Source organism: Rhincodon typus, chromosome 33 (assembly GCF_021869965.1).
Source record: "Rhincodon typus isolate 14 chromosome 33, sRhiTyp1.1, whole genome shotgun sequence".
NCBI lineage: Eukaryota > Metazoa > Chordata > Chondrichthyes > Orectolobiformes > Rhincodontidae > Rhincodon > Rhincodon typus.
Genome location: NC_063364.1, coordinates 32,427,515 through 32,451,364, shown reverse-complemented (window position 1 = coordinate 32,451,364; position 23,850 = coordinate 32,427,515). Strand labels below are relative to the sequence as shown.

At 40.4% G+C, this 23,850-nt stretch overlaps 1 protein-coding gene across 2 annotated transcripts in view; it reads right to left on the bottom strand.

The window, feature by feature from the left end:
* Positions 1–14,391, bottom strand: part of LOC109921725 (FERM domain-containing protein 5) — a 223,730-nt gene extending 209,339 nt beyond the window's left edge. For both annotated transcript variants that reach the window (XM_048615867.1, XM_048615868.1), the window contains exon 1: positions 14,112–14,391. In XM_048615867.1, the coding sequence (XP_048471824.1) occupies positions 14,112–14,213 (102 nt within the window). In that variant the 5' untranslated portion in view covers positions 14,214–14,391. The remainder of the gene's footprint in view (positions 1–14,111) is intronic.
* Positions 14,392–23,850: the final 9,459 nt, after the last annotated feature.

Below are 23,850 nucleotides of genomic sequence, written 5' to 3'. Positions count from 1 at the left end.
CAACCTGCTGTGCATTTCCAGCACATTTTCATGCTTATTTTTAGATTTGCAATGTTTGAGCCTTTTTCTGCTATCACTAGTGAGCTTGGTCTGCCTGACCATTTGCCTCACTGCAGGCTTGATCTACATGGGTTGTGTTGGCCATGTTCCAACTTCTGAATCATCCTTACGTCGGTGTGCATTCAGTCTGTAAAAGGCGTCACTGAATTTCAACACATTTTGCCCACAACCTGACAACCAGTATCTCTGCCCTCACTTTGCTGGCACTATGCAGAAATGACTGTAAATCAGTGAGGATTAATACCAACAGTGGAAACAATGATAACAATATATCAATTGCTTTACACACAAGCTCACAAATGCCTCAATACACAAATTGCTGACATTAACACAATGTAAGTTTTGTATAGCATCCATTAATCTGAAGGTGCATCAAAGAATCATAGGACTGTTACAGGACAGAAGGAGGCCATTTCGCCCATCAAGCCTACACGGTTCTATTCTGTAGTGCCAATCTCCTGCCTTTCCCCCATATACCTGCACACCATTTCTATCCAAATAATCATTCGATGCTCTCTTGAATGCCTCAACGAAACCTGTGCCCACTACTTTCCAGACAATACATTCCAAACCCTAATCTTTTGCAAAGCGAAAAAGTATTTTCTCACATCACCCTTGCTTCGTTTGCACATCAACCTATGAGTTCTTGTTCTTATTCTTGTTCTTTTTATGAGCGGGAATAGCTTCTCATTATCTCCTCTATCCAGCCCACTCATTATTTTTAAAAACCGCTAACAAATGTCCTCTCAGTCTTCTTCTCTCCCACTGTCTAAAAGAAAGACCAGAATAGACGAGAGCCACAAAAATAATCTCGCAGTAACTTGTAGCTCGGTCCCTTGCATCACTCGTAGAACTGTTCAAAGTGGATGTGGTGCGTGGCGGGCAGTTCCAGTATGAAATACAAATCGGGCTCAGCAGGGCATCCAATGGCCGTATTAGATCTGGCATTTTGGAAACCTTATGAAGTGGTGTTTGGCTGTATTTCCAGTGTCAGCAGGGGGTGGGAAAGCAACCAAATAAAAATTGTTTGCTGTCTCATTAAATGGACCCCAGTACTTCATGGTGTGGACTGAGGACTGTTTGAGAATAAATTCCTCCACAGGGTCCTGTTGACACAATAGTTCAACATTTCATTACCTTCACTGGTTGGTCACACTGAGTGTTGAATCCAGTCTAGTAATTATTGGAACACCATTCATGCAATTCAAAATTCATTCATCCTTTCTTCCCTTCCAGCGTGCAGTATTACATGCCTGTATTAAATTTCATCTGTTTTGGTTCAGCTTACTTGTTTACTATTTTGTTCAATTCATTAGCTAGTTGTCAAGCTGTCTCTTCCGAATATAGCGGCAGGGCTATACATTCATATAAGGGTGATACATCTGCAATTCCTCCCCCAGTCCAGCTAATGAACAGTTTCAGTATGGTCTGTCACTTATCCAGGGAAGAAAGAAGGAACAAGTGATTATTCTTCAAAGAAGATGGTTTCAGCCATGACTCACTGGGTAGCATACACATACTCCAAGGAAGAAGGTGACGGTTTTTGTCCCGTTCTTGAGACATAAGCTCATTATCTGACTGACATCCCAGAGTCAGTACCAAGGAAATGCTGCACTGTCAGAAGTTGATGTTTTTAAACCAGAGCCCAGTCAGCCCTCTATCTAAGCCTTTATTTGAAAAAAAAACAGAGGAATTCTTTCTCTGGCCAATATTTATCCCTCAGCTATCACATTCCAAAAAGAAAAGATCAACTGGTAATTACCAGATTGCTGCCTACGGGAACTTGCTGTGTACATTATAGTACTTTAAAAGTCCTTGATTGCTGTAAAGTACTTTCAGATATTGTGAAAAATGCTACATGATTATTTTTTTTTTCTTTTCTCTTTAAACACTGCATCAAATTTCTCAGGAATAACTTGAAGTCTTTCACATACCCTGAAATACTTTAAAATTGATGATTGTTATTGCATCTGTTTCCATTGATTTACATTTACTTCAGAAAACCCCAAGCCAAAATCACATCTCCTTAAAAAGTCTTCTTAAATAAAGATGACTCCTTCTACAGAGCCTCATTCTGTTGTTCAAAAGCACGGTTTTTAACAAAAGCCATCTCAAACAAAGTATTTTTCTCTGTCTCGACGCAATCAAAGCAACATCTTTCTGGGAACTGCCAACAGCACAACAACAAAGGGTTAAAGTCCTCACAAGCTTCCAAAGACAATTTCCCCAGATTTCACAGAAAGCGTGTATGTAAATTGATTGCTATTAGCATTTGACAAATATTGCAAGTTAGCTAGCATTCAGCTTCACATTGTTCTCCCCTTTGCTTGGTGTTCTTTGTAAATCTTCTCGTGACCTTCTTTAAACAGCTGTGCTGTCAATGTGCGAATAAAAAGGACAGAAAACATCTTCACGCCCTACTTTTCATTTTACAGATGTTCTGAAATGGCTCAAAGCATGGAAGGACTGTCTCATTAAACTCATGAGATTAACACCTGCCTAAATGTAATATTGATGTGAGTTGTAAATGCCTGTAAGCTGAGGCAGCTCACCCATTTGCTAGGATCCAATCTGGCTTTCCACCTCCTCCCAGATCTGTATTGTTGTAGAGAACAGGATAGGGAAGACTGAGCACAAAGCTTAACTTGGGTTGCAGTAATGTCATAAAGACAAGATGATTGCTATGCCCTGCTCTGAGATGTTCAGTGGGATCTTGAAATGATTTTTACGTTTAAATTCTCTCTGTGGCCTCATCCGTCTCTATATGTGTAGACCAAATCAGTCTCACAACTCTGAGATCTCTGTGCTTCAGTTCTGATCTCTTGAGAATCACCAAATCCTTTATCCACCAATAGAAGTTGTACGGTCAACTGCCTGGGTTCTAAACTCTGCGACTCCCTCCATAAACTCTCTACCTTGCCCATCTCCTTTAACATAGTCCTAGCGCTTTGTCTAAGTCTTCTGGTCTCCAAAACAGCTGTTTGCAGCAACCCATGCAGAGGGCTGGAAATCCACCTTCACCGACATAGCCTGCCCCCCTTGCCCTGCACCAATCAAAGACGAAAAGTTCCATTGTAGGTTTCTGCTACAGGTCAATGGAAAGATAATTAATTAGAACAAAATGAAGGAACCAATGAATGACAAGGTTTATTCCAGTGAAAGAAAGATTGATTTTATACCCACAACCCCAAAATAATAATAAAAACATGACCTCAAAGCACACACTAAAAAAATTAAATAGGAAGAAACTGCCACTTTCGAAACACACAGTTCTTTGATAATTGTCAACGTTTGTTCATCTCTTCCCTCTCCCATATCACAAAAATTTTGCAGGCAGATGTAGTGTTATTACTTTAAGAGCTGTGTTGCTTTAAAGGCTGGATATGATAATTAACCAAGGACTAGGATAAAACCACATGACCAAATGCCACATGCAATCCAGGAGGTAAATACTCAATTATCTGTAACTGCAATTTGTTGCCTGAGCTGTTAGATACATCTGTATAAGATCTTCAAGTAAACTGAATTTCTTCTTATTATTTAATTTGTGTTATTTACCAATATCAGAGGACAAATGACAACAGATTTTTTTTAGTTGTTCAATTGTCTGTTTGTGTGGGATTTTCTAAAGTGATATGTATCAAAAAAAGAGTAACTGGATGGCTGAGGTGTTACAAGAATATGTTAGATCTGCAACAAGCATTGTCACAATTAAGTGTTGCACAAGAATGAAAAAAAACTGCCTTTGGCACATTTTAATTTCTTATTCCCACACCTTAACAGACCTATACTTCACGTTAAACCAATGGTTTCTATATTTTGGTGTAACATGAAAGATACCGTGACCACTATTCAAAAGAAGAGCAGAGAACGTCCTCCCAAAATCGAAAAAGATCAATATTTATCCCTCTATATCACTTTTAAAAACCCTTCCCATTATCACATTGCTTTTTGTGAGACCTTCTGTGTATCAGGTTGGCTGCCCCACTGTTATGAAAATTTTAAAAATGGATCATCAATATCCAACATCAACCAGCTCATTGTTTTCCCTGAGAACTTTCACGGAATAAAATGGTTTTGAAAAGGACAAGTACGGATTTACAACAGCTGTTGTAATCACCTGACCATAGACTAAGACAAGTTTGGGAAACCAAATGAAGTACTAGAAACCAGCTGCAACAAAATAAACATTTTTATCAAAAGGCATTGAAACTCAGTGAGGCATCAAGAAATGCAGACTTGTGACTCCCATTAATTTAGGATGTAGGAAAACTGCACACAATGAGAGGAGAAAAATTGCTTACAATAATCCAAATGAAATGAAACAATGACACACCCTAGAATCTGCAAAGGAATTGAATATCTACCACAATCTTTCAGCAGCAAAGGAGACAGAAAGCAACACAGACTGCTAACAGCAAGGATAATGCAAGTTCTTCTCTCATCAATCCCACAAGAGCCTCGTGAAAAAGCAACTTGGAACGACAAACATTGATCAAGAGTTCAAGGATATCTCCAAACTTTGCCACTGCTGAAGAAACAAGCTGAACAGTTAAGTGCAAGTAATTCTCACATGGCAAGCACTCTTAAAAACTTAAACTGCAGTTGCCTGAACTTTGTTGTTCAATCTAGACACCCTTCTTCCTTTCATTGTAAGCTTTTTACCTGTGTTTGTGTGTATTGTTGATGTCATATCTTTATTCTTTTCAGGGTGGTGGATAATAATATTCCTCTATCGTTCCCTCAAAGAAACCTTGTAATTAATTGGTTCTTCATTCTGATGTAGTTAATTATGTTTTAATTGAAATGTGATAGCTACAGGCTAAAATATAAATTATAAATATTTGTTGTGAACAACTGAGAGGGGGTTTAAAAACAGATGAGTCATTCACCCTTCTTCATCTGGTCAGAATACCACTCCTAACATTTCAACAATGAATATATCTCAAAAATACTTCTTTGGCTTTGGGATGCCCTGAAGTTGGAAAAGGCATCATGTAAATGCAATTTGCTTCTTTTATCACTGAATATTTTAAAATAACTGAGTATCTCAGTATTTTTAAGGCAATTAGCCTGTATCCGCTGATTAACACTACAAGTTTGGTGACCTACATACTTATCAAACAAATCCCAAGATCCAGATGGTCTCAGACAAGGGATCAACAAAAGGAAAACGACAGAGACAAATTTATGTATCATTTTGAACAGCATCCTCCAATATTTATCCTCTGCTGTCACAATCATCTGCCTCAATTTCTGTTCAAACAAAAACACTCAGTTAAATTCTGGCGATGACTGCGATAAATAACTGTGCCTTTAAGCTTTTATCAGTGATTTCTTTCTTGAGTTGTGCTATTAAGACAAAAGAAGACTGCAATGTATTAGCTCGGGCGGGATTAATAGAATCAGTGATCCTAGTAAAACACTGACATGGAGAGAGGAGCTCTGGGGAAAGGCATTACAACAAGGACAATGAATGAGTGAATTCACAAACTCAGGGGATGGTAGAGAGGAGGGGATGTATGTGTGGGGGAGGGAGAACGATGGAATAGTCAGATGAAAGGTTTTCCAATCTGATGTTGTTCCTTGCAATCGTAGATTGATTCAAGGGATCAGTCCACAAAAGGGTTCAAAATTTGAAATGAAGAGGAACTCTAAGGTATTTCTGGGAAAATCAGAAGGCAGCTCCTTTGATATTGTTACCTTTTTCCTTGAGGGCTGTTTTCGCAGTTTGAAACAAAGGAGTTGAAATCGAGAGTTGCGAAGCCAGAGGAGTTAATAATGGAGCGAGAGTCATGAGTAACCTTGACCTCAAAATGATCTGGGACACTTTGAGGAAATGCACAGCCTAGATTCCAGGCAGCAGCAAAATTGAATACAGCATGCAAAAATAAACTCCCTCACCAAAAAATCTTAACAGAGGAACCTCTGCATGTAATCCATAATGCAAAGGAAAACAATCATGCACCTGCGGAGATCAGTTGCAACTAAATGTTGCAACCTGTTTTAACACTTTAATCCCCTCCAAAGCTGTTCCCTTCCAACGTAGCCATACTGGCTCCTCGTTGGCTCTGTTCAACCGTCAGTATAGCATCAAAAACTCACCAACGTTTTGCAATTTGTGACGAAAACTCAGGCATTCTGCGTGTAGCAGCTTACTCAACAATGAAAAGTATCATAGCCAAGACTAACCTTATTCCCAACTAATCTCCAAATGTATATACCTTCTAAAGGAATCTGGATGGCGACTTGCCCAACCACAATAGCTTGCATTTGTAAAGCACCTTTAAGATTGTAAAAATATCGCAAGGTGCTCAACGGGAGTGTTATCAAACAAAATTTTACACTGAGTAATATAAGGAGATATGTCATCTCCAATGTTCCCTCTATTATTTTTTGTTGTGTTTAGCCTATTATTTTAAATGTGCAGGTGCTCTATATTCTTTCATGCGGTGATTCTGCACTCATAGAAACTATAGAATCCCTATAGTGTGGAAGCAGGTCATTCAGCCCATTGAGTCCATACTGACCCTCTGAAGAGCATCTCACCCAGTTGCACCCCCTATCCTATCCCTGTAACCCTGCATTTCCCATGGCTAATCCACCTAGCCTGCACATCCCTGGACTCTATGGGCAATTTAGTATGGTCAATCCACCTAGCCTGCACATCTTTGGAATGTGAGAAGAGACTGGAGCACCCGGAGGAAACCCACGCAGACAAAGGGAGAACGTGCAAACTCCATACAGACAGTCATCCAAGGCTGGAATCAAAGCCAGGTACCTGGTGCTGTGAGGCAGCAGTGCTAACCACTGAGCCACCATTCCACTGCACACATGGTATCTTAATGGGGTTATGGTGCTTGTTCTGTTTTGGATCTTTTAAATTGCTATGCTGCTTAGAGGAAACTTTTTTTTTATGGCAACCTAATTTTGCTAATCAACCTGTTCAGAGATGTTATTACACACCTCTGGAGCAAGTGAGAGTTGAACCCAAGTCTCTCAATTCAAGGGTAGGGACAGTACCACTATGACACAAGAGGGTCCTAGAAACATTACACATCACTGAAACAAATTATCTAATCTTTGCTGCTTGTGGCAGATTGCTGTGCACAAATTGGTTGCAACATTTTCTTTATCATAAGAATGACTGCACTTCTAAAGTGCTTATTGGTTTCAAAATATTTCAGGACATGCTGAAGCTGCAAAAGGACAGGAACAGAACAGGTTCCACTGGGGTTGGGCAATCGAGTCTGATGGTTGAAGAGTCTAGAACAACAGAGCAAGGCTAAAAGATTTAATATAAGAGATTTAAGGCACACAGCTGGAGGAACACACTTTTATACAGAATCAGTGACTTGAGAAACCAACATTTGCCAATAGACTAACATAGGTAATTGAAGTAACGTAGGATAATAGGATTTGGGAACAGGGCAGGGACTCAGGATGAGCCTACTGCTTGTGTGGAGGATAAACAACAATACAATAAGTCAGACCAAACAGCTTATTGACAATTTGTAATTTTGAAGTAATTTCTGATCAGAGTTATACACAGGATTCCTGTTCCAAAAACTAATATGTTAATCTATTGCCATTGTAAAACACACACAGCAAGAATACCTTTGCCTTGATTCACATCCAGAGATTTCAGTAAGCAAATCGTTCCTTTAAATGTATTAAACAGATACTCCGGTTCTACAGCTTATTTTTCTATTAGATCAAAATGAGAACTAAATCGGAAATCTCAAAAGCTCACAATGCAGCTACAGCATGTGAGGGACAGGTTAAGTCAGAAACTGAGTGTGGAAAAATATTGTACCTCTCACATGAAATATGTCAAAACAAGCAACACAAGAGCCCAAATTAACAGAATGAATCAGGGCTGAACGAGAAAGCAGAGAGTAGGCCTTCCCACCCTGGGAACATAGGAATAGATGGAGGCCATTTAGCCCGAGAGTCTATTTGATATCATGGCTCATCTGTAACCTAACTCCATGTACCCATTTCTATGTCTCTTATCTCTTAACACCTTTGGTTAACAAAAACATATCAACCCCAGTTTTAAATTTAACAGTTGATCTCACATCAGTTTACATTTGCAGAAGAGAATTTCAAACTTTAACCACACTTTGAGATTAGAATAGTGAGTGTTTGTTTTTGACCAGCGCATATTTGATGGGCTGAAGGGTCTTTTCTGTACTGTAAATCTCTGTGACTCTATTGTAAGTGTAGAAATGTTTCCTCATTTTATTGCTGAGAGGTTTGCTGTTCCTAGAATCCCAATTGCAGAAATAGTTTCTCTCTATCTGCCTAACTAGGTTTACTTATTATCAGGAGGATTTTGGTCAAATCACCCTTAACCTCCTCAGTTCAAGGTAATACAACCAATATTTCCTCTAAGCAGCATGAGTGTGTAGTTATTCAACAATCCAGAACTTACCATGCATGGCAACAAACTGGTTGTACATTTGAATGGTCACTTTAAGATGGGATCATTCCTTCTTGAACCAACATGTTCTTTCTATGTGTGGTGCTCAGAGCTGATCACTCTGCTCCAACAAAAACAAAGTTGCTGGAAAAGCTCAGCAGGTCTGGCAGAGTTAACAGAGTTAACGTTTCGGGTCTGGTGACCCTTCCTCCAAGTTTGGTCCAATTAGGATTCTGTGTAGCATCCACCTTTGCAGTATGTCCCTGACTTAACAAATTGCTTTATCATACTAAGGCCAACCCAATCAGCTTCACTAGAATGTTATCAGAGTAATGATGAAAAAAGCTAAAGAAAGAGATATTTGACCAAGTGAACAGAAGTTGGTCAAAGCATCTTAAAGGGAGAAGGGGAGGCAATAAAACCGTGTTGTGAATTGACCGGCACAGAAGCAAGGAGTATTAACTATAACTGTTTCCTAAAGTCTTTTCGTATTAATGATTTGGTGACTTTAGTGACAAGTTGGAAAATGTTTCTGACTTGTGTACCCACTTTGCAATTCTTTGTTATAAATAACTTTGAGAGGTAGTCCTGAACATATCAATATAAATGATGTGCAAAACCTATCACTACAATACTCATCATATTGATTTGTTTAAAATCCCAAAAATGTAACAATTCAGATAGAAAACAGAACATGAAGTCAGATCCTAAGACGGGGATGTTAATTCTACAGTATTTTTCCACAATTCTTTTATCATTGGTTTTAGAAAACTGATATGATTAGGCTTTAATTTTTTGTTGCTATTTCAGCCCTTGACAATTTCCCACAAGGATACTTGCAATTAATTAGTATCTGTTCATCAAACTTCTCAATGAGCCCATCAGCTCCCTAACACTGAGACAATAAAGTAGCCAGAATGGGCAGCTGACAGTCCTTTGATAAGAGATTGAACAATTTCCCAGATGGTGGATAATAGGTGAAAGTACCATGGGTAGTTTGGTAGTATGGAAGAAAGCTGTTCAGTTGTACGTGTTAATACTTCTGTGTATATAAAAAGGGCAATGAGAAAACAATTTCCGAGAGGAGGAATATCAGTGCATATCACGGATACAGGCGATGTTTAGAGAAGATTCATGAGTAACGATAACCTCTTGGAGATCATTTGGTTGCCTTCAGGATTTTAAAAGAAATCACCCACTTGAACCTGATATTGACCAGAGATCATTTTCTTCCTATGGCAGCTCCTACAAGGGCTAACATCACCAGTGGTTGAAGAAGTCACTCAATATGTGAGTTATATTAGATTGTAAACAAACCAGACAGTGATATCTGTGACTTTTTTTTCTCACATTTGTTTTCTTGTCAGTAGCAACAACATCCTGCATTTAAACAGCACTTTTAACACAGTAAAAGATCCAGATACATTTCTCAATGCATTATCAAACAAAATTTGACACTAAAGTTTACAACAGGTGACTAAAGGCTTGGTCAAAGAGGTATGTTTAAAGAACATCATAAGTGGGAGGAGAGCAGTGAAGAAATTTGGGAGGAGAGAAATTTGGACCATTACGCTAAAGGCATGGACTTCAATTGTGAAAAAATTAAAATTGGAGGTGGTCAAGAGTCTAGGATTGGAAGAGTACAGAAATATCAAGGGATTGAAAGGTTGGAGGAGCTTAGGAAGATAAGGAGGGGTAAAGCCATGGAGAAATCTGAAAAAATAGGTGAGAATTTTAAAAGTGAGACATTTCTGAACGAGAAGTCAAAGTAAGCCAGTGCGTATGTGAATGATGGGTGAACTGCATTTGGTATTCATGAGGAACGATAACAGGAGCTTTTCCCTTGTGTCTGCAACACCATTGAAAATTTAAGCTGGACAATAATTTTAAGTTATGATTCAAGGTCACCATGATTTGCCCCAACTCTGATTCTTCTAGTGAGAAAATGTTCTCTAGTGTCTTGTGCCTGTGGTCATTTCACCTGTGTTGTTAACTGTGTATTAATTCTGTTTAGTTATACACAAATGGTGGAGATTATCTGAGGATTCACCTATGTCCCTATAGTCATAGATAGAAACTATGGTTATTTGTTAGGAGGTGCATGTTTGCAATGTGTACTGCTGTAAATAAATGTTAATAGACGTGTGTAAAGATTGGTTCTGGTTCTATCCTTTAACTGATTTTATACTGATTTTATAGCCAATATGAGCCTAGATATTGAGTGTTCTGGAATTTAAATTGTGAGATGCTATTTTGATTGAGCCAGTTATTTTCATGACCAAGCCCAGCTAGGTGAATAATTTTCAGGGGGCTAGTCAAACTGGCAGAATATTTAAAAAGAATGCCAAAGGTAATCATCAATACACTGCTCCTGTGATTGGAAATACAATCTGAAAGTTTAAAGCTAAGCCATTCAGCAGTAACATTAGGAAGCATTTGCACACGACAACTGGTAGAAACCTAGAAATCCTTCTCCCCAAAAAGTTGTTGAGACGGGGGCCCAAATGGAAATTTCAAAATCGCAAGTAATAGTGACTTTGTCAGGCAAGGGTATTAAGGGTTACAGAAACAAGACAGGGAATTGGAGTTGAGATACAGCTTAACCATGATCTATCTAATTGGAAGATCAGTTTCAAAGGCTGAATGGCCTCTTGTTGTTCCCATGTTCCATAATCTGAGCAAAGGCCAGAGGCTGAATTAGGACATTCCTGGTCCAAGTATTAGCTGAGTTCCAATCTTGGATATACCTTTATTGAATGTGCCAATAGGAACAGCACTGCGATGTCAGAGTGCCAGAATTTCAGGCACAGACAAATAATTCACACGCTCAGGTACATCACACAGTGAACTGCAACATTAGAACAGCAAAAGGCAGCATTCTTCTGGGTTGCTCTCAGTTGTCCATTTCTGTTTTCCTTCTCCACATTACATTGTTCTTTTTAGCAGCCAGACGTCATTTGTAACAGAGACTTTTCATCAGGCTGATACTCTGTGATTGCCACACAAATAACACAATAGAGAAATATAAATGCAGGTTTGTTGTTTACAAAAAGATTGATGCTGTAGTAAGTGGTATAGACAGAAACAGAGAATGACCATGCATCTCTGATTGATTACGTGAGTGAACAAACTGTGGCACCTGTAATTCAAAACAGCAAGCCATTTTTGTCCTGGTTTTGACCCATAAAAAGCTGGTTGTGAATATTAATTCGATAGTGAAAATCTAAAATCATGGAGGTACATAGGAATTTAGGTGCCCATGTAAATGAATTGCTGAAATATAGTAGTCAGGTACATAAATCAATCAAAAGGGCAAAGAGAATATTAGCCTTTATAACCACAGGACTAGGATATAAAGAGATGGATGCTTTGCTCAGACAACTCAAAACCGGTAAGTAGATCAATTCTAGGAAGACTTTGCACACCACCTTACAATGAATATATTTGCCTTAAAAGTACAGTGCAAGATTACCTAGAACATTATCAGAAATCCAAGCATTATGTTTTATGGAAGGATTACATAAACAAGGCATGTATTTCCTGGAACAAAAGTTTAAAGGGTGATTTGATTGAAGTTTTCAGGATTTTGAAAGGAATTGAAACAGTCAACAGAAGGAAACACTTTCTGTTGATGAAATGAGTCATGGATAAGGGAACATAACATTAAAATCAGGAACAAGCCATTTATGAGAGAAGTTAGGAAATGTTGTAACATAAGGCTGGATAGCAGTACTGAATGCTCTCTAGCAAAATAAAGCAGATGCCCGTTCAATTAATCATTTTAAATCTGTGATCAATAGATCTTTTTAGCCAAGGATATGAAGCCAAGACAGTTGGACAGAGGTTGGATATATATCAGTCAGAATAAGACAGAATGATGGAACAGGTTCAAGAAGTTTAATAGCCTGCTCCTGTTCCTGTGTTCCAAAAACACACCTTGGGGGATACTGCATTGCACACTGAGGCAGACCTATCTTTCCAGCGGCACATCCTGTCCTACAACCCTAAGATCTTTATCCCCTCCTGTAGCCTTCCAACTTCCCTATTTCTATAACCACCTTAAGCCCTACAACTCTCCAAAATTTCTGCAGTCCTCTGACTGGAGACTCTTCAGCTTCTGAAGTGTTAATCATTCAACCAATCATTGCACCTTCAGCTGTCTCATCTCCAAAGCTGTGGAATTCTCACTGAAGCCTTCTGCCTTTCTCCTTATCCTCCCTTTAAAATATTCCTTAAAACCCACCTCTTTCACTAAGCTTTTGGCCACCCGTCCGAATATCTGGTTCAGTGTCAAACTTTGTTAGATAGCAGCACTCACTGCACACACCGCACCCCCCCCCCCCCCCCCCCCCCCCCCCCCCCCCCACCCACACACACACACACACCATGTCACTTTACAATGTTAAAGGTGCTACAGTATATCAATGCAGATTGCTCCTGAATAACACAATGTCAGCAACTTGATCTGGTGCAGCATCAACTTTGACAGCACATTCCGGCTTTATTCAAGATTTTAATAGTTTACCGTTGGAAATATGATTAGTGACAGTTATAAACATGCGAAATCTAAAAGACATTCAGCACTCAAAAGGATTAATCTGCACCAGCTGATTTCTCCACCGCAGGGAGTTTACCATATCCCCTGGTAAAACTTTAGACAGAACACTTCATCCAGTGAAAAGCTCCTTTAATGCAGAAAGACATTGATCCTACCTCCACCACAAGACAGACGCGCAGAAACCCATCAACTATGAGGAAAAGTTTCTTTCAATTTGAATAAGGTAGTTCACACACATTCATTCATGAGCCTGCTTCTTTATGGAAGGGATGAAATGATTGGAAAAGAAAAGAGTGCTGATAGACAGCTAGAGTAGCAACATAAAGACAGACACATGACACTTTACCAAGTCAAAACCAAGCATTTCAATATTTGATAAATCCTGGTGAATTAACCTGTAGAGGATGCAGTAACTCTGAAAGAAAGGCATCCTGTTTCGTCCATGAATAGGACTGTAATCACCACACTTGGAAAACCAAGATTTCCAATGCATTCTGGCTGGATTTTTCCTAGTTATCAGCAGGAATAGTCCCTGTTCCAACTACTCCAACAATGCCAAGCACTGAGCTAAGAGAGGTAAGGGTTGCTTCCTCTTTCTCACTGTTATCTACAATGAGGCAAGAAAGGGAGTATTTACAGATCTTTGTCACAATAGGTGCATTTCACACAGATGGCAACTGATATAAGTGCTTTTTTTACCCGCAACATGAATGTTCTCAAGCAAAAGATACATCCACTTTAGTGAAAATTCATCAAAGCAACCAAAAGGAGGATGATAGGGAGACCAGCATTCCAGCTGAAAAGTTAAACATATTTCTGCCAAATATAATTAGACTTCGAGATGTTCATAATCTCATTCATTTAAAATGGGTTAGCCCCTTGGCAGTGTTGTCAAGGCGGTTTACACAATAATTAATACCCAATCAAAATACACACACACACACACATACACAGCAGCAAAACATGCAGTTACACAGGGTGCAAACTGTTTTATGGATACACGCGGTTGCATCTTGTAAATGAATCCGAAGCGAGCATCCTTGTGCCAGCTGCCGGGATGACACTAACCTGAATGGTGCAGGAATATTCGGAATCGTCCAGCAGCCTGACGGTGCAGTCAAACTCCCGGTCCAGGTTCCTGATGCTGCCGCTCCTTAACCTGCTCAGCATCTTCCCTCGGGTTTAGGCAGCGTAAAACACAGCTAAACAGGGCGGATTATTGTGTTGTTTTCTAACCGAGGTTTTATTCTGACTGTTGGTTTGATTTGCCTCCTTCTGCTGCAGGTTGCAGCCCCTTGCTGGCGCTGGGCTGGACGGGGTCTCTGGAGCACGGCTGCTCTCTCCTCATCTCCCCTGGATGTCGCTGGAGCTGATGCTCTCGCATCGCAGCGAGCGTGAGCGGCCAGGGCAAAGTATCCAGGCAGAGGGGGGAACCTCACCGCGACCCCGACTGACAGCCCGCTTCACCAATCCTCACCAGGAGCTCCGTAATTGGCATTGTCACCTACCAATCGTGCTGAGGGGTGGGCGGTAACTGGAGGCGGTGTGCGGGGGCGGGCACTGGGCGGGCATCCCCGCTGACCAGCGAGAGTGAGCCTGTTCAATGGGGAGGAACAGTCGCAGGCTCAATTATTGGAGACAAACTTGTACGGTGGGTGCAGGAAATCTGTGAATGCAATGCATCAAATAAACAGACACTGGTTTTCCCATTATACACCCCCAAGATTTCTTTTGTACCCAGCCATTGCGTTTGTATCCGCTTTGTGTGTTTCCTATTGTGCTTGCAAATACTGCATAATAAGAGCCCGGACAACACCGGATTTAATTTGTTCTCTCTGTCTGCAGCGCCTCTACACAGCTCTCAGTGACTGTTCCGCATAAATCTCCCCTTTATTAGCACGCAGCTCAGGCGACTGACAGCGAAAGCTATTGGGGTTTTCCACGACCCCCGGAATAAGCTCCTCAAGGGTAAGGGCAGTCTCTGAGGTTTGTGGGGGCTGGTGGGGACAAAACAGCTAGCGGGGTCTAAATAAAGATAGGGAAAAAAAAAGGGGACAGAAAGGAAGCATCAAACACGCCGGACTGCATCCAGATCCAGCACAGTGAACAGGCGCCTTTGTGTGAGTTATTACCGCGTTTGGTAATTACTAGCCAAAGGCAGATCAATTTACATATATAAATATATTATTAGAACTTGGGAAAGCAAAGCGAAATACCCAAAATCATTTCGGTGAGGAAGTACGAAGACTCGCTGGAAAGTCAAACTACAGAAAAAATCTCCAGCCACAACTCAGAAACGTCATGAACATTATTAATACCATGAAATTGTTCACCTTAAAGGAGAAGTCAGGTTCCTTGGAGCAGATTAGAGTGAACAAGACCATGGTAAAGCAGACTGCATTGTGTGAGGCGCCAATATGGGCTCGACAGCTTAGCTGACAATTAATAATGCATTCTCAAATGTTAATGAAAACGTAAATAAGAGAACTAAATGTTCAAATCTGTCTTAATACCATTCATAAATAGTTCCCAAACTTCACCTTCCTGGCCATTTTGGGTCCAGACAGCATGGCATCTCAGACCTGCACCTGGCTTTGGATTTGATGACAGATGACCATCCAAAGGAATTACACAGTCCAGAAGGAGGTCATTGGACCATGCCCTGGCTAATGAATCTACATTCCTTCATGTTAAATACCACTTGGAGGAAGCACTGAGGATGGCAAGGGCACAGAATGTACCCCGGATGGGAAATTTCAATGCCCATCACCAGCAGTGCCACTGCTGACTGAGCTGGTTGAGGCCTGAAGGACATAGCACAGAAACTGGGTCTGTGCCAGGTGGTGTGTGAAATCAATTTGAACTCGTCTTCAATAATCTACCTGTTGCATGTGTTTTTATCCTGACAGTATTGGTAGAAGTGACTGTCTTTACTTTGTGGATCCTCACCATCATGTTGATGAGCAATACCACCATGCTAAATGAGATTGAGCAACTCAAATCTGCGCATCCATCAGGCCTGATGGACCAGCAGCAATAAAATTGCTAAAGTGCTCCCACAATGAATAGATCAGATCTTGGCTCTGGATCCTGCCATGTCTATTGGTATAGATGCTGGAAGACAATTCAATAATTCACAGGAGGCTCAACAATGGGAGAGCCCAGCACATCAGTGCAAAGGACTGAAGTATTTGTATCCATCTTCAGCTAGAAATACTAAATAGATGATCCATCGTGGCCTCCTCCTGAGGTCCCCACTAGGTGCCAATATTCAACTAATTCAGTTCACTCAAATAATATCAAGAGTTGGCGGAAGTCCGTAGATACTGCAAAGGCTATGAGCCCTGATAATATTCTATCAATGGTACTGAAGACTTGTGCTGCCCCTTAGCCAACATGTTCCAGTGCAGCCACAACAATGACAATGTCTACATGACAATGTAAAAAATTGCCCAAGTATATCATATACACAGAAAACAGGACAAATCTAACCCAGCCAATTACCAATTTATCAGACAACTCTTGATTATCAAAAGAGTTGGAAGGAGTCGTCAACAGTCTTTGATATAAAAACAAGGAACTGCGGATGCTGGAAATTTAAAACAAAAATAGAAAGTGATGAAGAAACTTGTCGGTCTAGCAGCATCCATTGAGAAAAAATCAGAGTTAACATTTTGAGTCCAGTGAGAAGTCACTGATGTCCACTGATGAAGGGTCACTGGACTGAAAACATTAATTTTGTTTTTCTCTCTACAGATGCCACCGGACCTGCTGACTTTGTCCAGCACTTTCTGTTTTTGTTCCACTCAGCTCATGACCTCATTACAGCCTTGGTCCAAACACGAACAAAAGAGCTGAACTCCAGAGGTGAGGTGACAGTGAACGTCCTTGACATTAAGGCAGCATTCCAGTGACAGTGTCAGCAAAGAGTCCTGGCAAAACTTGACATAGTGGGAGTTGGGGGAGCACTTGTTGCTGTTTGTGGGTGTTGAAGGTTAACCATCTCAGCTCTGCGTCATCTCTGCAGGAGTTCCTTTGGGTACTGATCTAGATAAATCAGCTTCAACTGCTTCATCAATGATCTTCCCTCCATCATAAAGTCAGAAATGGGGATAATTACTGATGATTGCACAATGTTCAGCGGCATTCACAACAACCCAAATGCTGAAGCTGATCATGTTTATTTACAGCAAGACCTGGCAATATCGGGCCTTGGGTTGGTAAATAGCAAATAACATTTGCACCACACAAGTGCCAGGCAATCACCATCCATCATCAACAAGTCAGAGTCTGACCATCACCCCTTAATATTCAATGTTATTATCATCATTGAATCTCCCACTATCAATGTCATGGAGGTTACAATTCATCAGCAACTGAACTGGATCATCCATATAAATACCGTGGCTGCAAAAGCAGATCAAAGGCTAGGAGTTCTGCAGCAAATAATTCACTTCCTGTTCCCACATTGCCATTCACCATCTCCAAGGCACAAGTCAGGAGAGTCATGGAATACCTTCACCTTCTATACACTAGCTATACAAAACCCTGGTTAGGCCACATCTGGAGTATTGTGTCCAGTTCTGGCCGCCTCATTACAGGAAAGATGTGCAAGCATTGGAAAAGATGCAGAGGAGATTTACTAGGATGTTGCCTGGAATGGAGGGAATGCCTTACGAGGAAAGGTTGAGAGAGCTAGGGCTTTTCTCTTTAGAACGACGAAGGATGAGAGGTGACTTGATAGAGGTGTACAAAATGACCAGAGGTATAGATAGAGTGGACAGCCAGAGACTTTTTCCTAGGGTGGAGGTAGCTATAATGAGGGGGCATAGTTTTAAAGTGAGTGGAGGTAGATAGAGGGGAGATGTCAGAGGTAGGTTCTTTACTCAGAGAGTGGTCGGGGTGTGGAATGAACTGCCAGAGAGGGTAGTGGAGGTGACCTTATTAGGGGCATTTAAGTGGCTATTAGATAGGCATATGGATGATAGTATAAGGTAGGGGGTGGAGGTTTGATAGACCTTAGATTTAGGGTAAAAGTTTGGCACAACATCGTGGGCCGAAGGGCCTGTACTGTGCTGTACTGTTCTATGTTCTATGTTCTTTCCTGGATGAATGCAGCTTCTATAACACTCAAGTAGCTTGACACCATTCAGGATAAAGCAGCTCACTTGATTGGCACCCTATCCACCAGCTTGAACTTTCACTCCTATTTTCACCAATATATAGTGGCAGCAGTGCCTAGCATTTACAAGGTACTTTTCAGTAACTCACCAAAGCACCTCCATCAACAGCTTCCAAATTCACAATCTCTACCACCTATAAGATAAGGACAGCAGATACATGGAAACATCATTATCTGCAAGCTCTCCTCTAAGGCAAGTATTATCCTGACATGAAATTATATTGACATTCTTTCACTGAACAGCACTGTGGGTGTTCCTACACTACAAGGATTGCAGCAATTCAAGTAGGTGGCTCACCCCACCTTCTCAAGGGTAGTTAGGGATGGGCAACAAATGTTAGTCTAGCCAAAGATGCCCACATCCTGTGAACAAATGAAAAGTGTGGTCACTGCCTTGACAAACACAAAATACCAATGTAGCAAGTGACCCAGTAAATCTGTTATGATGACGTTCATTGAAGGAGGAAAGACACCAAGAGAAGTCCTCTGCTCCTGTTTGGTAGACCCTTGGATCTTTTACATCCAACAAGCAGATGGGGACTCAGTTTAATGTCTCATTACTGAAAGACACAGCATTCCCACATTACACGTTAAAGCACCAACTTACTTTATATATTCAAGTTATCAAGTAGAATTTTAATCTTTAGCCCAATAGCTCAGGGGTGAAAGGACTTTCATTAAAACAAAGCTACCACAACACTTATAGTTATAGGTATATTTAATTTTACTATAAATGTTGTGATTGTAGTCCCTGCTCCACATTTCACTTCCTTTCCTTTCCCAGCAAAAAACAAGTACAGGAAGGCCTTAAGAAATAGGTGAAAATGTGGAAAGTTGTAAATTGAGGGGCAACTTCCCAATTGGAGCAGTACAAAGCAAGTATTGCCAAGCATTGAAATGTAGTCACTGCTGTTATCCAGCAAACATGGCAGTCAATTTTCACACAGCAAAGTTTTATAAAACAGCTATGATAAAAACATGATCAGATCTACTATTCCAGTGTTGATTGATGGATGAATATTTAACAGGACATGAATTCCTGATGATCATTTATATCCAGCTACATAACTAGGTAGGCCCTCAGTGTGATATTTGATTCAATAGATAGTACTGTGACTCCATCAATACAGCAATCCCTCAGTACTAGACTGAAGTGTTGGTCTGCATTATCGTGGTGGAGTACTGGACTGTGATTTGAACACATGATATACTCTGTCTTAAAGACAACAATGCCCTTACTCAACTAAGCTCACTTTATCAGTTTGCAGAATGCTATCTTAGAAACAGTATTTTGTGGGTTCATATGTGGAGTGGTTTTAACTTTTACCTTTTGGGATTTGAGATTATATTTGATGGGTTCCAAGTCTCTGTACACTGGTTAAAAGGGTCTTACATAAAATGAATATGAGCAGTCTTAAACCAGCTCTGATTAAAAATGGACACTTGGCACACAACTACACTAATCAGCATTAAATGACCAATCTCACTACCACAGCCACAGAATAGTTGAAATCTCTCTAGCTCTGCTCTAGTTTTTTGCAGTTTGGGCTGAGTCATTTATTGTAGAAAACTCTATAGAGTCTTGAGCATAAAGTCAGACCATTTGGCCCATCTAGTCAATGTTTATGCATTGCATAAAGTGCCTCCTTGCTGTTCCCCACTTCATCCTATCAGCTGAGCCTTCAATTTCTTTGTCCGTCATATGTTTATATAATTTTACCATCTAAGCAACTCACTTTATTTAATTCAAGTTTTAGATTTTAACCATGTTCAGGGTAAAGAATTTTCTCCTGAATTCTCATTTGGACTTCTTAGCATCTATAAGGAGTCTTCACTGTACCGCAAGCCCACAGATAACTTCACGATGCTTCATTTCTCTAGATTCCACCCTAAACATGTTAAAGAGGCTAGCCCCTATGGACAGGCCTGTGCATACACAGGATCTGCTTAGACAGGGAGCAATGCGATGGACACTTACAAATGCTGAAAGACACCGTCATAAGAATGGGATATGATGCTCAACTCATCAATCACCAGTTCCAATGTGCCACAGCAAAAAATTGTAATGACCTCCTCAGAAGACAGACAAGGGAGACACCTATAGAGAACCCTTCATCACCCAGTACTTCCCCAGAGCGGAGAAACTACGCCATATTTTTTGCAGCCAACATGTCATTGATGATGACGAACATCTCACCAGGGGCCTCCCTATGCCTCCACTTCTCACTTTCAAACAATTGTTCAAACAATCGCCAAACCTCAAACAGACCATCGTTCAAACTACCCAGCCTTCAGGAAAACAGCAACCACAGCACTACACAACCCTACCTTAGCAACCTCTGCAAGACATGTCAGCTCATCGACATGGACACTACCATCACACATGGGAACACCACCCACCACATACATGGTATGTACTCTTGTGACACGGCCAATGTTGTCTTCCTCATACGCTGCAGAAAAGGATACCCTGAGGCATGGTATATTGGCAAGACTATGCAGACACCATGACAACGAATGAATGGACATCACGCAACAATCGCCAGACAGGGGTGTTCCCTCCCAGTTGGGGAACACTTCAGTGATCAAGGTCATTCAGCCTCCAATCTTCGGGTAAGCATATTCCAAGGTGGCCTTCGAGATACACTGCAACGTAGAATCACCAAGCAGAAACTGATAGCCAAGTTCCATACCCATGAAGATGGCCTCAACCAAGATCTTGGGTTTGTGTTGCACTATATGTACCCCCACCATATTGTTCTGTATCTGTAAAATCTTCCTTACTGTCCTGTTTTGACACCATCACTTCAATAACATATGATGTCTCTACCTTATTAGTTTGTACAGTCTTGGATTACTTATTCTTTGGTTAGATCCTCAGCATGTGACTCTTATGTCTATCACATTATTCCAGCCATTTGGTTTGTGTCCAGCACCACCTTAGGTTTGATTTTTTTGTAATTATTTCTCTGTCTTAATTAATCTGATCATAGGTCATCCTTTCACTTGCTATTAGCCGTTGACTCACACTTTACTCACACAGTTTGACATTTTTGAAGACCTGCAAAGACTCACTATTCAGATTGTTGACACTCCACTCACACCATTTTTACAATGTTTTGACACTCTTAATTACTTGGAATTATCTTGTAATGATCTCTCTACCTATAAATTCTGAGACTATGCACTTCCCTCCGCTTCACCTAAATGAAGGAGCAGCGCTCCGAAAGCTTGTGATTTCAAATAAACCTGTTAGACTATAACCTGGTGTTGTGTGATTTCTAACTCTGTGTGGAGAGTGAGAGACAGATGACAGACTGAGGGAGAAGAGTTAAATATAACTGAGCTGGTAATGCTTGAAGCTGATATTGGTTGCCTGAAATGAAATACTGACATTCACAGAAATAAACTATGATACTAATAATATTTACATTTATTTAATGCCTTTTGATATCTCAATGCCTCAAAATGCTACAGAAAGTTATTTATGTTTTTAAGTCTGGTGACTGTTATGTGGGCAGAAACAAATGCATTGACCTAGATATGTAACTTTCTTTCCCGCTGCCCTAACATAGAGGGGCAATGATGAGCAGAAACAGAAATATTTAAATAACAGGTCAAAATCAGTGTTGATTGACAATATTGTTGCATCTTTTGTGAGCTAACAAATAATATACAATATCAAATTATGATAATTGCAGCCGAAGAAACAACGTCAGTAATGCAAACAAAGCCTTATCAAAGTCACAAATGACACCCACTTGACTATGGTAAACTATCTTTCCAGATCCTTTGTGATCTGTCTGCAGTTTATGACAAAAATAACCACACCAACTTCCACCAATGCCTTTCTTTCAGAACTTATCTATTGCATACTATATCCGCAGTCCACCAATGAGATGGTGGAAAACATCTTCCATTGATAGCAACTAACTATGTCTTGTTCTTCATTCTGTCCTCTGTGGTTACTTTACTCAATTATTTCTGCCACCAACTATCTATTAATAACAGCATTTCCCAAGGTTATTTGACGACTATCAAGATATATTCCTTCCTGCATACTTGGTGACAAAACAAGCAGGTAGGAGCAGTCAGAGGCAGCTGTACCAAGCAAACAGTACCTCACAAATATGGTGCTAGTTTTTGCTGGGCATTTTTTCACATTTATAAATTAAGCAGTGGATCTTGCTGAGAGAGGACTATTTGTAAGCCTTCTGCACTGAATACTAACCTTTTGACTAAGGCCTCCATGCAATTTCATTGAACAGAATGTTTCTGAGTGCAGACAATTCAAATAATTGAGAGGATATAGTGAGCTGGAATGATTGGACAGACTGGTGTGGGTGCTGACCTAGAAGAAACTTTTAAAATTTTGAAAGGTTTTGATAGAGTAAACGTAGAGAAGATACTTCCAATTGTGTGGGAGACCAAAACTAGGGGCCTGAAACAAAAGAGACAGTAGTCACTAGTAGATCTAATAGGTATTTATTTTCTTTTATTCATTTGGGGATGTGGGACCAGCATTTATGCCCCTCCCCTGTTCCCTTGGGAGGTGATGGTGAGCAGCCATCTTAAACCACTGCAATCCATGTATTGTAGGTAGACCCACAAACTAAGGTAACAATTATCTTTACTTGTTACTTTGTTTAGACCCTCAGCATGTGCCTCTCATGTCTATCATGTTATTCCAGCCATTTGGTTTGTCTCCAGCACAACCTTGTTTTTATTTTTTTGTAATTATCTCTCTGCCTCAATTAATTGGATTATAGGTCATCCACTTCATTTACTATTCAGCTATTGACACTTTACTTACACTGCCTGAAACTTCTGATCATGTGCAGAGACTTATTATTTGACACTCCACTGACACCATTTGTATGATCTTTTGATCTCTCTGCCCATTGATCTCTCTGCCTATATGCTGCTCTTCACTTCACCTGATAAAGGGGCAGTGCTTTGAAAGCTTGTGATTTCAAATAAACCTGTTGGACTATAACCAGGTGTATTGTGGTTTCTGACTTTATTCAAAGAGTAATGAGAATGTGGAACTCACTACCACAGGTGGTGGCTCAGGTGAACAGCATCAATATGTTTAAGTGAAAGTTAGGCAAACACATGAGAGTATTGTACAGAGCATATGCTGATAGACTGTGATGCAAAGGGATAGCAGGAGGCCTGTTTTGAATATAATGCCAGAATAGATCAGTTGAATGAGCTGTTTCTGCGCTAAACATTCAAATTATATGCCTTCATAAGCAGCTAGAAGCTCAGATTAAATTCAAGGTTTGAGGACAAAATCGATGCAAAGAGATGTCTCTAGTGTTACCTGCACCCAAGAATGTCTTCACCCACCTTTCCATACAACTGGGTCACTGTTGTGATTGGAACCAGGGCCGGCTGGATCCATTGACAATGAGATCCTTGATTGGAACTGTTAACCTGGGCCAATCAGGGAGCCCTGGCTGAAAGATATAAACAGTAGATTCAGAAGGTCTCCTCATTCTAGGGACTGGCTTTGAACTAGCTGGTCAGAGCCCATGTATGTGCATATGTAAATAAAGGGTGATGGGATACCAATCTCTGTGCAGTTATTTCAGTCACTCTGCAGGACCTCACATAAGAAGT